At 44.0% G+C, this 14,422-nt stretch overlaps 1 protein-coding gene across 2 annotated transcripts in view; it reads right to left on the reverse strand.

The window, feature by feature from the left end:
* MBTPS1 (membrane bound transcription factor peptidase, site 1) overlaps positions 1-14,422 on the reverse strand; it is a 63,593-nt gene that overhangs the window by 32,515 nt on the left and 16,656 nt on the right. For both annotated transcript variants that reach the window (XM_007994208.3, XM_073015604.1), the window contains 7 exons: positions 13,066-13,323; positions 9,569-9,772; positions 7,753-7,863; positions 7,198-7,307; positions 5,710-5,826; positions 4,844-4,911; positions 1,335-1,437 (listed from right to left, as the gene is read on the reverse strand). In XM_007994208.3, coding sequence (XP_007992399.3) covers positions 1,335-1,437; positions 4,844-4,911; positions 5,710-5,826; positions 7,198-7,307; positions 7,753-7,863; positions 9,569-9,772; positions 13,066-13,323 — 971 coding nt within the window. The remainder of the gene's footprint in view (positions 1-1,334; positions 1,438-4,843; positions 4,912-5,709; positions 5,827-7,197; positions 7,308-7,752; positions 7,864-9,568; positions 9,773-13,065; positions 13,324-14,422) is intronic.

Here is a 14,422-nt window from a genome sequence, read left to right on the forward strand (position 1 = left end):
GCCCTGGACAGACTATCACATGAGAGAGTGGTCCCCAGCCAACGCGTCAGCTCCAGGAAGAGGCATGTGAGTGTGGGAGGCGGGGACCCCTGGTGAGGCTGAGTGGCGGGGACGCTAGGGGCTGACACTGTCACAGGACAAAGGCTCAGGTTGAAGGCACAGTACAAAGGCTATCCCGTAAAGTGCTGCAGTGTGGACGACGCCCACAGTGTTCCCAGGCAGTTGGGAATATTTGCAGGGACTTATCTGAGGCCTCCAAGTGTGACACGTGAAGTTAAAGCAAGGAGAGATGCTCTAACCCTGAAGAAAGCGAAGGGCGGGTGCTCCCCTCAGCCACCGTGAGGGCAAAGGTACACAATTGCTCTTCTGCATGAACACCTGATTTTTCATCAAACTTTGACAGGTAAAGGTGGGTGAATTTGCTGCATAATTAAACCCCGAACAGCTGAATTATTAACTGTAGCAGTTATTTTGAATTTGTCCAGCTAAATGCAATTGTTTCTGGGTTAGCAGAGTTGATATTAAGCTGTTCTCAATGGCTTCTCCAACTTCTTAAGGCCCCCCGCAAAAAAAAAAAAAAAAAAAAATCCTCTCACCTACCACTGAGGAGGACTGCTTACCACTACTAGATAGGGTAAACGGTTACCACTACTAGATAGGGTAAACGGTTACCACTACTAGATAGGGTAAATGGGCAGGAACCCAATTCACCTAAAGATGAGTTCAGGTCGGGCGCGGTGGCTCAAGCCTGTAATCCCAGCACTTTGGGAGGCCGAGACGGGCGGATCACGAGGTCAGGAGATCGAGACCATCCTGGCTAACACGGTGAAACCTTGTCTCTACTAAAGAAATACAAAAAAACTAGCCAGGCGAGGTGGTAGGTGCCTGTAGTCCCAGCTACTTGGGAGGCTGAGGCAGGAGAATGGTGTAAACCTGGGAGGCGGAGCTTGCAGTGAGCTGAGATCCAGCCACTGTACTCCAGCCTGGGCGACAGAGTGAGACTCTGTCTCAAAAAAAAAAAAAAAAAAAAAAAAAAAAAAAAAAAAAAAAAAAAAAGATGAGTTCCTCAGAAATCAGTTAATAAGTGAAACTGGGAGACACACTTAGAATGATCACAGCAGCTGTGCACTTGCCAGAGTGAAGGGACAGATGCTGAAGGGGCCAGATCTCTCGTCCTCATGGCTGGGCAGGCACTCACAGCCCCAGCTATTCACCTGGGAATGTGAGGGTGTCTGTGCACTTACAAATACACCCCAAGGCTCATAAACAACCGGTGCCACTAACCACAGTAGTCTGTCCAGCTAAATACAGTTATTTAGCAAAGAAAAGCGTACCCAGGTAGTCATTCCCCTTGAAGAAAAGCGAGCGATGTTATCTTCAAAGTCAATGCCGCCTACTCCAATCACATCCATTTGATCAGCAGGGTTATTCAGAGTGCTATATTGAGACAAAAAAAAGACAAAAGAAAAGAAGAAAAACAAGAGAAATAATTTAAAATGGATGATTCAAACCAGGGCAAATACTCCCAGAACAATCTAAGACTGTATGAGCTTCTTCTGCGGGAAGATGTGTGCAGCTCCTCACGCCTGTCCTGTGAAACGCATGACCCTGCCACGTTCTTACAGTGCTCCAATTACACCCTCTCACCTGGAACGCCCCTCCTTTCTTCTCCTCCCTGTCAGCTTGGCACACTGGGGCTAAAAAGTGAGGCTCAAGGCTCACTTTTTCCCTCCAGTAATCCAAGTCTTAAGGATCTGTACTTGCCTTGAACTTCACAACACTTAACATGATCACAGTTCATGATCTAATGACACATTCTCACATCACTTTCAAACCGTTCCAAGTACATTCATCTTAACTCCCCAACTAAATCACACACTTCTCTGGGAAGAAACCGTAACCACACATTTGCATCTGCCAAGGTCAGGAAGTGGTAAGTTTTCAATGGACCTTCTGTGGTGCTGTTCTACCCTCCTCCTAGGGAACTGTGGAAGGACTATCATTACTCTGTAATCTTGAGCTCCTTAGATCTCTCCAATACCTTAAGTGCACTAGATCTGCAAAGAAATTATAGTGAAATAAATAATGGCAAAAATGTGTAAACCACAAAGTCAAGATAAAGGTGAACTATTTGAAAATATGAGACACTCAGTTATAAAACTGCATTGCTAAGCTTTATCTATTATGGCTATACTACCAAAAAAATGAACTCTTTGACAATTCAAGAACTACAACTGATTCCAAGTGGCTTACAAGATAATAGCAGCATGAAGTTCTCCTTCTAGAGTGTTTTTAACTGACAATTCCCAACACACCGAGACAAAGTGGTACTGCCTTCTCAGCCCACTGGCCACCAATATCCTACCAGCATTCAGAGGAACCAATAATGATTTTCTGATGACTGATGCTAGATGTTTACACATTCCCAGGAACACAAGGAGCAGAGGTTGGTACAGAAGTCACTGATAGAAACTCCCACCAAAGGTGACCAAAAAAATACCACCTTCCCACCCTCCTCTACCTGTCAATCCCTATAATGCTTAGTGTACTTTAAACTCTTAAAAAATAAGAGAAGGCATTAAGAAATCATTGCTGGTACTGAAAAAGAGGGAGCTGAGGCTGCAGGCTCGCTAGCACCATAGAGCGCAGGACCCAGAGAAAGAGACCACAGCAAAGCGGACCGGAGGATGTGTGCCTCGCTCCCAGAGGAGCTGACGTACGCACGTTACTGTCCTCAGACCAGCCCTGGGAGTAGTCCCACCAGATGCCCGAGCAGAAAAAACCACACCCGCCACAAGCTGGGCTGCTGTGATCATATGCCATGTCCTACCACTGCAACAGCCAGCAGGTGCCCAGGTCTGTGTGAGGCAGCATGAGTGTACAAACAAGGTGGAGACGGGGCCTTCCTTGCAAGGCTCTGCTCCTCCAACCCACTATAAACTCACAACTCTGATAAGAAGCTATCGAGTGCAACCACCCACAAAAGCCACAGGGTTTCAGAACGGCAGCCAGCATGTGAGAAAGCAGTCAGAATAGTATGTGAAAGAGCTGAGAATCCAGACAGGCGTGGCCAGGAAGACAGGCAGAGGGACGGGGTTCGGAAGACCTGAAAGAAACAGAAGGTGGACACTTATTCCAGGAAGGTGTGTGTGGGGAAGTGGAAGATCAAGGTGAACCGAGATTCTGGCTGGAGTTGGCCAACTACGGCCCATGGGCCAAACCAGGCCCACACCTGTTTTTGCAAATACACCGTTCCTGGAACACAGTCATGTTCATTTACATATATATCACCCACAGCTGCTTTCACACCATAAAGCCTAAACTATTCATTATCTGACCCTTTATAGAAAAAGTTTGCAATTCAGCCCAGAATACTGAAGACCTTGAGAACCAAAAGAAAAATGTGGATTTCATCTATCAGGCAATAATAAACCGCTGCAGATTCTTGATTAGAAAACTGCTAGAATATATGTCTGAACGGTAGAAATACACACAAAACAGAAAGAGAGCAGCTGTCATTCACAGAGCATCGTCGGCATTCACGGTGCTCTCCTCCCCACACTGTCTGATTTCAGCTTCACAGGCACCATGTGGGCTGCTCTCTGCTCCCATGACAGGTGAGGGAGCTGGTGCTCAGAGAAGTGACGGTGCCTCAGCCTTAGGCGGCAGGTTGGACTTGTCTGCTTCCACACCTACTTTCATCCCTGTCCATGCTGGAAGAGCTGGGGTGGGAAAAGACTCAGACAGGAAAACAGGCTAGGAAACACTGACACCCAATGACTCTGAACTGGTGAGTGCCAGCCATGAGTGGGGACATCAAAAATGGGACGAACATTTAAAAAGGAGACAAGAACACCTGACGAGATGACTTAATAACTGGAGTTTGTCACGGCAGAGCTACAGCAAGGGTATGTTCGTGCCACTTGCATCTATGGCTCCTGATACATATCACTGATGTCACAGCAAAATCCAGAACGCTGGACCTCTAATGAGGGTTAGGATCATTTACTCAACTACCAGGCTGGAATCCTATGAATGCCAATATCCACGTTTTCTGAGATATACAAACATGAACTTCACATAGCTTCACCTCCTATTACACCCTGGATTTGCGTAAAGCATCCTACAGAAACTGAGCACAAGAAATGACTTATAAATATTATCTAGAGAATAAAACGAAGCTGCTGGTAGAAAGAAAACTGAGACCTCTAACCAGACAGGAGTGTACTGGCTGGGATTCAGTGGCAAATGTTTCACATCTCGTGCTGCTTAAGTTCAGCACGAAGGCCCCCCTGTGACACCGTCCTCCCTGACTCCCTCCTACATGATCCCTCTCATCAACTCCCAAAGCACTGTCCATGTTGCCATTAGGCCCGCCAGCACTTCCTCCGTGAACGAGTGTCACTGTGCTCGCACCTGCTCTTTCAGAGATAGGCAGAAACCTCTTCCGTTTGCCTCTTTACCCCAGTGCTTCGCACACAGATCTCATCAACACTGCAGAATCCCTTTCTAATAGATTCACTTTTCTGTCTGATTTTGGGGAAAAAAAAATAGTTAGAATAAAAACTTTAGGCTTCTAAATTACTATTTGTAACAAAATTTTAAAGACATATAAATAGAAGGAAGACTGGCCTTGAGATGACAACTGCTGAGGTGGGGGGTGAGTACCTGGGTGTTCATCATACATCCTACAGTATTTTTTTACATGAGGAAAACATCCTTAAGACAAAGTTTTAGACAGATATAAACAGGTAACCATACGTGGATACACAAACAGATAACAATTTTTCAGTTATTTAAGGGGGAAAAAATCCCCAAGGTCATCCCTGCTGGGGCTACTTACCCATAAAGAGGTCCGTCATTGCCAATAGCAGAAACCATGATTACGTTGTTAGCTGTTAATTCCCACACCTACAAAATGAGCATTTATTTAATGAAAGTATACCACTCTTAATGTATAATTGTCCAAAAAAAAAAAAACAAAAACAACCATACACAACATCAAAAAACAGTTCTAAAAAAGCAGCACTGAACCATTACAAAGGTGGATGTGCTGGCAACTTGCAGGTTTAGAGAATACCACCCGGGGCGGAGAAGCACGCAGTGTACAGAGCAGATGCTGACTTTCTAGTCACTTCCAGGGAAACACAAATTGCATGTTTAGGTAAGAAAGAATCGGCAGGGCATGGTAGCGCACGCCTGTAATCCCAGCACTTTGAAAGGCTGAGGTGGGTGGATCACCTGAGGTCAGGAGTTGGAGACCAGCCTGGCCAACATGGTGAAACCCCATCTCTACTAAAAATACAAAAATTAGCCGGGCACGGTGGCAGGCGCCTGTAGTCCCAGCTACTTGGGAGGCTGAGACAGGAGAACCGCTTGAGCCTGGGAGGCGGGTTGCAGTGAGCCAAGACCACGCCACAGCACTCCAGCCTGGCCAACAAGAATCAAACTCCATCTCAAAGAAAAAAAAGAAACAAAAAAAAGAATCAGCAAGGCACCATGTGCTCCTTATAAACACCTACTCTAAGGCCTCTAACCCACTCAATTTATGACATGCACATCACTGAAGCGCACGTCATTAGCCATCTGTTCTCACAAACCTGTCGCCACCTGGATGAAAAGCTACCAACACCCTAGATATGATGCAAAGTTGGGCTGCGAAAGAGCAGGAGCTGTCACCCAAACCCTGTGTGCAGTGACTCCACAAACCTTGTCAACAAAGGGATGATCCATGAAGTCCGGGCCGCCGATGCTGAGGTTTAACACGTCAATCTTCTTTAAGATGGCATAGTTGAAGGCGTCCAAAAACCAAGATGTGTAAGATACCTAGTTAAATATTAAAACAGTCTGCTTAGTGTTTCAATCAAGTCTTAAAGAGCTAGGACAGTTTTTATTTCTAAGGCTCTTAAAATCATAAAGTATTTCCCTTAATTTTTTTTTTAACTTAAAACCAGAAATAAATCCTGAGTATGCATAATGCTCTGGAGAGTAAAATACAACACCTAGAAGTTCTAAGTCCTTGGAGCTGAACCTAAGGAAGAGACAGCTGTGTTCCGCAGGTGGCCTGTCTCTCCGGGTGAAATGCACAGCTCTCTACACAAAGAATGCCTTCCTAGAAAACGCCCACGCTTCCAACGGCCCCTCTCCTCTCCTGTAAAAGGACTCACTGCCCCTCTCCTCTCCTGTAAAAGGACTCATCCCAAGGCACTTGTATTAAGTTAAGCATTTGGGAATAGTTCAACTTATCTATCTAATCTTCTTCATTCCTAAACAGACTGAAGGACAAACGGCAGCAGTAACAGTTATTTCATAGTATTAGTCCTCTGATGTTCAAGTGCTCCTATGTTCCTTACAAAAGGTACATTACTTTGTGGATCACCTTCAGCTGTTGCTTTTTTAAAAATATAAAATTAAGGTTACAGTAGGAAGAGAAGCAATGCAATGATTAAAATTATGTTTTTAAAAGGCTTTTAAAAGACCACGTATTTATATTTTCTTACATACACCAAAGAAATTCTAGAAGGAGGTATAAGAAAGGAACATCATCACACAAGAGACATGGGCAAGTGAGGAACCTGCTGGACGGGGACAGGGGTGGGGGCCTCACTGTGTTACCTTTTGACGTTTCTGAGCTATGCATTAATATTCAAAAATTAACCTTAAAAAATAAATGATGAAAAAAGAAAGAAATACTAGGACCCTCTCCCTTTTCTATAGTTTCCAAATGAAGAGTGAAGGAACAAGGCTTGTAAACTCACATTACCCAACACAATGCCAGGTGTGGGGACACAGAGGTAAATAAAACAGCTGAAGGTGGTAGGAACCCAATCAGGGAGGCAAACACACTTATTCTATGTGCAACTGTTCTATTCTATCATGCAGACACCCGACCCAGGGCACAGAGGTCTGGGGAAGCCTGGAGGTAGAGAAGACACAAGGGAAATCAAGGAATCGTCGTAAGTGGTAACCTCAGCAGGGTCTTCAGTGTTCAAGTTAGGTTGGCACAGTGGTTGGTGGGAGAAGGGCGGAGCTACCCAGGAGGCAGAGGAACAGTAAACCGGGCACATGTGCTGCGGTATGAATGGCTCAGCGTCACTGACGTGCACTCCTTTTACATAAGTGTGTAAAGTTCAGTGATTCTGCTTTTTACATTTCAGTATGAATTCCTCAAGTTTCAGGGGTCCTCAAAACACCTACCTGATTATTGGTAAAGACCCTGAAAATGTGAAGCTCCGCATCTGGAGCAAATCCTTGGCACTCCCTCATGCTGGCTATCACACCTGCCACGAATGTGCCATGGCCCAACCCTGTAGTCCATAAAGAAAACAATCCCATTAAACACACTGGATAGCAAGTGCCAGGATGCAACATTCCAGGCCATGAGTTTCACAGCCTTCCATTTCCAAGTGCTGGAGAGAGAAGGGCCTCTGCTGCTGCTCTATGATCCCCTTGGACATCACTGGCACAAGCACCCCTTCCAGGTCTAGCCCCCTCCACGCTCTTCCGGACAGGGAGCTGCCCCCGCACCAGGCATCCCCACTCTCTCCTGAAGCGCTACTTCCCGATATCCTCTGAGGTATTCAGAGCAGTTTCTGCCGCAACAAAAGGCACAGTAACAACTTGGGCTTGTCTGAATAGTTGCTGGACAGACTGTGGAATCATGCACTAAACACACTCTCAATCAATCAGAGAGGACGGGAGTGATGTCCTATGTCCACACATGACCACGTTCTCACTGCCACTGAGACCCACCATCGTCCAGCGTTCGCTCGTTGGTCCAGTTGGTTCTCTCCTTCACATTTTTGAAGTGGGGATGCTTCTCACTCAGCCCAGTGTCAAAAACAGCAACTCTTACGTTAGCACCTTATTCGGAAAAGAAAGCAAACACAATCATGTCTGAAGAAATCATCTTTTTGGATTTTGCCTGTAAAATACATTCTTTCCTGGGACCCACAGAAAATGACATCCCTTGGAAGGCCAAAGCCTGCTCAGAGCAAACAAGTTAGGCCAGCTGCTCCCAGGGTCAGCCGGCTAAGCCAAGGCCAAGCAAAGAGGAGAGCAGGAACAATGCCATCATCTGTTGCCAAATAAGATTTAAGGATAAACAGAAAATCCTTCTAGACCCTCCTCAATTGCCACCAGCACTCAGGATGGAACCACCCCTTCCACTCCTAGCGGGCTTCTCAAGGCTCCAGGATGGCACCTACCAATACTCTCCTTCTGGCAATATATCACAGGTCTCCACCCCTCCTTCTCAGAGGCCCTGCAAAACACTCACAAACCACACAGCCAAGGAGCGGGACACAGAAAAGGGGAAAAGGGGGAACCATTCTTATTCCTGACAAGGACAGCAATTTACTCCATGCAGCTCATTGATAAAACAGCAAACGCTGCCGCGAGGAACAACTAACACCACACGGGGCTCATCACACCTAAGAAAAATCACTGCAGCGTGCACTTTTCTAGAATAGTAAGTCTATTCCAGATACTGGCCAAAGCCATCAACACCAATGTGAAACACAACTGGCCTGTCTGACCAAAAATTCTAGAAAGCATCTAGAAAAAATATAGAATACCTATATGACTTAACAGCTAACCAGTGTAAAGAGGGTAATGTCTTTCTGGCAAAAGGGCTGTGTACATATCAATACTACATTAAACAATCTATTAAACTGAGATAAATATAAAAATCAATGCTACTTTTAAAAAATGCACACACAAAATCAGAAACCATTTGGTTTGGGGGGAATAAAAAACTATTTCTGATGATTAGAAAACTTGTTTTGTGAAGGAGTTCTCACTCTAAAAAGGTAAAACCATGGGGAGACACACATTTTAATGAAATGCCAGTCCACCAGGTATTAAAAGTTGAGGTATCTCAGACATTTTGGAGGGCAGGGTGCCAAGGAGATCAAAGGAGAGGTAAGGGTCCCTAAGTCAAGGAGATACCAGAAAGACACCTAGGCAAACTGAGATTTCCTGGGAGCAGGTGAAACTGGTTTACATTTAGAAGGTAAAAATCTTCACATTAGATAAAACAGGAATGTTTTGTCATGATGAATCAGCAAAGGAAAAACCCTTATTGTTCTGAGTTTTATCTCACAGGACATGATCATTAACACCGCTTCCTGTTCCCAAACAAATCATTAGCAGGTTGATAGTCAATTACTTAGTCACTCTGCATTCAGGGCACCAAACTCAAGTGATAAACTAATTTCCATGGAATTGCCCAGATCAGGGACCATCTTTCCCCAAGAAGTGCCAGCAGCCGGCAGTGCTGTGCTCGTTTGTGCATGTGTCAACAGGAGAGAAGTGCTCCACAGTCTGCCCCTTCTAACCTCAGAAATGGTAACAAAAATAAGACACAAATGGCAATTAGAAAAGCCACAGAAATGGATGCCTGGCATAACAGGAGTCAAAGACGAGGAGTACTTGGCTACCTTCCAGCTTAACAAATAGTAAGAAGGTTAGAAGTGGAAGGCTGCAGGGCTTTCGCACTAGGCAGTCCCGAGCATGGAATTTCTAGATGTCTGGACTTTCCGCACCTTCCCTGGGTAATAGCACACACCTGTATATCCCATCTGCCAGAGCACGTCTGCCTGCAGTGTCTGGGCAACCTGGCGCGGGATGGCCCTCAGCAGCCGTCTGCTCGAATGCCTTCCCGTAGCATGCCAGAAGCCAGAGCCCAGGGAGAGACTGGCTCTTCGCAAGGGACGTGATGACTGCCACTTCTGGCTCCATCGGGTTTCATTGCAGGGTACTGTGGGGTCAGCTAGAGGCAAGGGAGAGGAAGGTCAGAACAGAAGAGCAAAACATGATACCCACCAGGCAAAACTACCCCAAACACAGCAAGGATTACCATTTGCCATTCTGTTTGAGGGAAAGTGGGATTATCTTTTTTTTCTAGAAGGACAGTCTCAATGCAATTATAATTATAGGATGTTATTTAGCTGTCATATTATTCCCAAACAGTTCTCTACTTGAAATTTTCTAACCAAGGTAAGGCAGAGAAAGACTGATTAAATAAAATAATAATAATTTTAAGAAGCTAACTGTGATACTAAAACTAAAGACAACCCTGATTTTTCATCAGCAACTTGTTCTCACTGAACCAGAAAGGGGAGAAGTTAAAGAAAATGACCCTAAGCATTCATGGAGTTTTATTTTCACTAGAAGTTTCACTAGATTTCTGGGGTAGGCAAAAGCCATGTTATCCCATTGAGCATCAAATATCAACAGGACTTTAAAAAACCGTATATTGTTCAATATTCTCAATATTCTTATCTGCTAGAATTTCACCTTTCAAAAAACAAAAGAAATACAAAGGAGTGAGAGACGGGGAATTTCTGAGGGTGATGGAATCTTGATTTTGTATCTTGATTTTGTTGGTGGATATTTGATGGTATACTTTTGCCAAAACTTGCCAAACTGTACTCTAAAAAGGACGAAAAAAAATAAGTAAATAAAAATAAAAAGGACGAATTTTACTACCTGTAAGTCTCTTTATTTTTAAAAAGCGGAGGAAAAAGCAAATACCACAGAAATGGCCTAAGAGTTTTCCCTTTACCTTTCAAAGACCATGTTACAATGAACAAGTCATACTTCAAATCAGTTTTAAGAAGATAAAATCTGTAATACTAATACAGTTCTGTTTCTAAAACAAATCATTGCCATTTTTATTCCAGCCTTACCAAGCGACACCCATGTAAGTACAGGCACCTGGAAGCATATACAGTCACGTCAATTATGGTAAGTAAATATTTGCACAGTCCAGCTGAAATGGTTCTTAATTGAAATTCCTATGCTGAGTCTGATCTTTAAGTCAACAGCACAGGACAATGCTGGAGGTGCTGACTGAAGAGCAACACTGAGACCAGGAAGGGGTCTGCTCTGCTCGACCCTGCACAGGCCAGACTACACCTCCAGTATTATACTCAGTTCAGGGCTTCACAGCTTTAGAACAATTGAGAAAAATTAGTATATTCAAAGGAAAACACTTAAAATGATGAGGAGACTTGAAATCATGTCATCTGAGTAACTATGGAAGGAACTGCGGATTAGCTTGGAGAGAAAAAACTGCCAGAAGAGACACACCATGGGTATCTTCCAATATGAAAAAGACAGCTATCTTCATCGTTTCTTTAACTACTGTCTTGTAGAAAACAGGAGGCTTTGTCTCACGGCCCACGGGATAGAATCAAATGGGTGGGATCCAGAGTGAGAATAGTGTCAGCCCAAAATAAAGCATAAAGCAAAACCTTCTATGAACAAGAGCCATAGAAATCGTTAACATTTGGTTACTTACAACATCCTGAACACTCTACCGCTTTCCTCATATGCATTACTTCGTGTTATCTTCATGACAGCCCCGTGAGGTAGGGAGTATCATCTCCATTTTATGAATGAGAAAAACTGAAGCTTCAAGATGGAAAAGGCGCCTACTGCTGAAGGTCACAGCTAACTTCAAGGGGCATGGGCGTGCAACGTGGGCAAGTTTCCCCTCACAGGGGTGTCAGGCACCCAGGACACACGCAGTGGAGATGGTGTCCAAGGGAATCCCACCTCCAGAGAGTCTAGGATTCTTGTGCTAAAATTAGGCAACTCCGTGTCTCCTAAAGCATTCTAGAGCTCTTTAAGATAACTGAAGTAAAAATAAAGTCAAGTAAAATACCACAGTGTACACATTTGGCTAACTGTATCAGGTTTGACTGGCTTTTATCTTCCTGGATTATTCTGAGGTGTCACTGCTTTTTAAGGAGAATAAGACATAACATCTGAGGAGCAGCAAACGCTCTGAAAAAGTCAGACGCCTGAAGTTCACACCTGGTTTTACTATGAAAATTAAACTTCTCTTCGTGTGTGTGTGTGTGTGTGTGTGTGTGTGTGTGTGTGTTTAATGCAGCAAAACCTCAGAGGCTCTTAGGCCTAAAATATGGCAGATAAAGAAGAGTAACATTTTAATTTCTTCTTCCTTCTGATGAAAGAAATGATAGTAAACAATAACAGAACTAGCAATTTGTTAACCTGATTTAAGATAAACAGGAAAAAAAATCCTTTTCCTTTGGTAATATATATCTTTGGAAAATATCATTTAATAAATATGCAATTTATTATTTGAGGCTAAACTCTATCTTGACAAGCCCAATTGTAATGAGGTAGGAAGGACTAAGCCCTGGAGAAGAAAAGGAAAAGCCAAATTCCTTCCATCCTCACACGTGCACAGCTGATGACTTAAATAAACCCAGCTGATGCATGACCATTGCTGGTCAGGAGGCTTTGAGAAAAACAAAATGAAACCCAAGGAAAACATGTTTTGCAAGAGTGCCTTAAAAAACGGGGCCGGGCACGGTGGCTCACACCTGTAATCCCAGCACTTTGGGAGGCTGAGGAGGGCAGATCACCTGAGGTCAGGAGTTCAAGACCAGCTTGACCAACATGGAGAAGCCCCCATCTCTACTAAAAATACAAAATTAGCTGGGTGTGGTGGCCCATGCCTGTAATCCCAGCTACTCGGGAGGCTGAGGCAGGAGAAACGCTTGAACCCGGGAGGTGGAGGCTACGGTGAGCCAAGATCACACCATTGCACTTCAGCCTGGGCAACAAGAGTGAAACTCTGTCCTCAAAAAATAAATAAATAAAAAGAAAAACCACACACACACTGAGAGAAGCAAAATGCAAGGAAGAAGCAGACATAAGCATGCGTCTTTCAGCACGAGAAGGCAGCCGCAGCCTTGAAGTCTGAAAGCTCTGAGACGAAGCTGGCGAAAATCACTTCCAACAGAAACAAAGATCACTACTATCTACTACTGCAAACCCTCAGATTTTCTTTTACCAGAACAGCACGAGGTCTCTTTTTAAAAAATAATTCCACCCCCCCACCACCAACCCTGTGCACTAAAAAAATAAAACTAAACTAAAAAATTCCTACCAGGAAAATGTTCACAATTAGCAAACTAGATGGAAGGACACGGATACTCACTGTACTATTTTTCAAGTACTCTACAGTTTGAGATTTTTCAAAGTAAATGGCAGAGACAGAAATTTGCCTACAATCACGATACTCACATTCTGCATACTTGAGGGAACGGAAGACTTTCCGTTGGGGCGTGACCCGTTTGATGTTTGGATGATCTTCAAGTGTCAGCAGCCCTGCTTTCTGTTTTTCTTTTATCTGAATCACCTCAAAATCACTAGGGTAGTCACTGGATGGATTGTTTCGAGGTATAATTCTCCAATTGTCTACTTCACTGCTCTTCAGGGCACTTGAAATAAATGAATTTCTAGCTTTGGCTGTAAAGTATCCATTGAAAGCCACAATATATTCTGAAACCAATCACCACAAACAAAAATAAGAATTTACGCACGTACATTATAACATATACTACATTGTATCTAATCTAAAATCTGGCAAAACAAAAATTATCTTAAAGCCCACAGCAGATGAAAGGAAAACACAAAGACTAGTTTAAATGCCTAGACAGCTGTCTGCAGAGCTTTGAGTAAAAATCATCTACGTGGGGCTGGGCAAGGTGGCTCACACCTGTAATCCCAGTACTTTGGGAGGCCGTCGTGGGCAGATTATGAGGTGAGGAGTTTGATACCAGCCTGGCCAACAGAGTGAAACCCCATCTCTACTAAAAATACAAAAAATTAGCTGGGTGTGGTGATGGGCGCCCATAATCCTGGGAGGCTAAGACAGGAGAATCACTTGAACCCAGGAGGCGGAGGCTGCAGTGAGCTGAGATCACGCCACTGCACCCCTACCTGGTGACAGAGCAAGACTCTGTCCCAAATAAATAAATAAATATCTCTATGAATCACCTAACCACACAGAATACATCATTCAAAATCAGACACCTGTGATATTTTTTTAAAAAGCATATACCTACAGAAGTCTGAATACACAACAAAGAAATGTATATAATTTTTTTTCAAACAGGAAAAAAATTCAGATAACTGAATGCTCAGTTAGTGTTTCTTAAAATGAAAACAATAGCAAAATTCCAGAGTGGATTATGTGACACTGTTTGCTTAGTTCTTCACATAAACTTTAGAACATAAACATTCAGCACCTCCCAGCTCCCCATCCTTACCAACTACAATGGCACCTGTTCCAAAGAATCAAGGTGTAGGCTGGGCACAGTGGCTCATGCCTGTAATCCCAGCACTCTGGGAGGTCGATGTGGGTGGATTGCTTGAGCTCAGGAGTTTAAGACCAGGCAGGGCAACATGGTGAAACAAAAAATAAAAAAAATTAGCTGGGCAGGCCGGGCACAGTGACTCACGCCTATAATCTCAACACTTTGGGAGGCCAAGGCGAGAGGATCACCTGAGGTCAGGAGTGCAAGACCAGCCTGACCAACATGGAAAAATGCAGTCTCTACTAAAACTATAAAATTAGCCAAGCGTGATGGCGCATGCC

Source organism: Chlorocebus sabaeus, chromosome 5 (assembly GCF_047675955.1).
Source record: "Chlorocebus sabaeus isolate Y175 chromosome 5, mChlSab1.0.hap1, whole genome shotgun sequence".
NCBI lineage: Eukaryota > Metazoa > Chordata > Mammalia > Primates > Cercopithecidae > Chlorocebus > Chlorocebus sabaeus.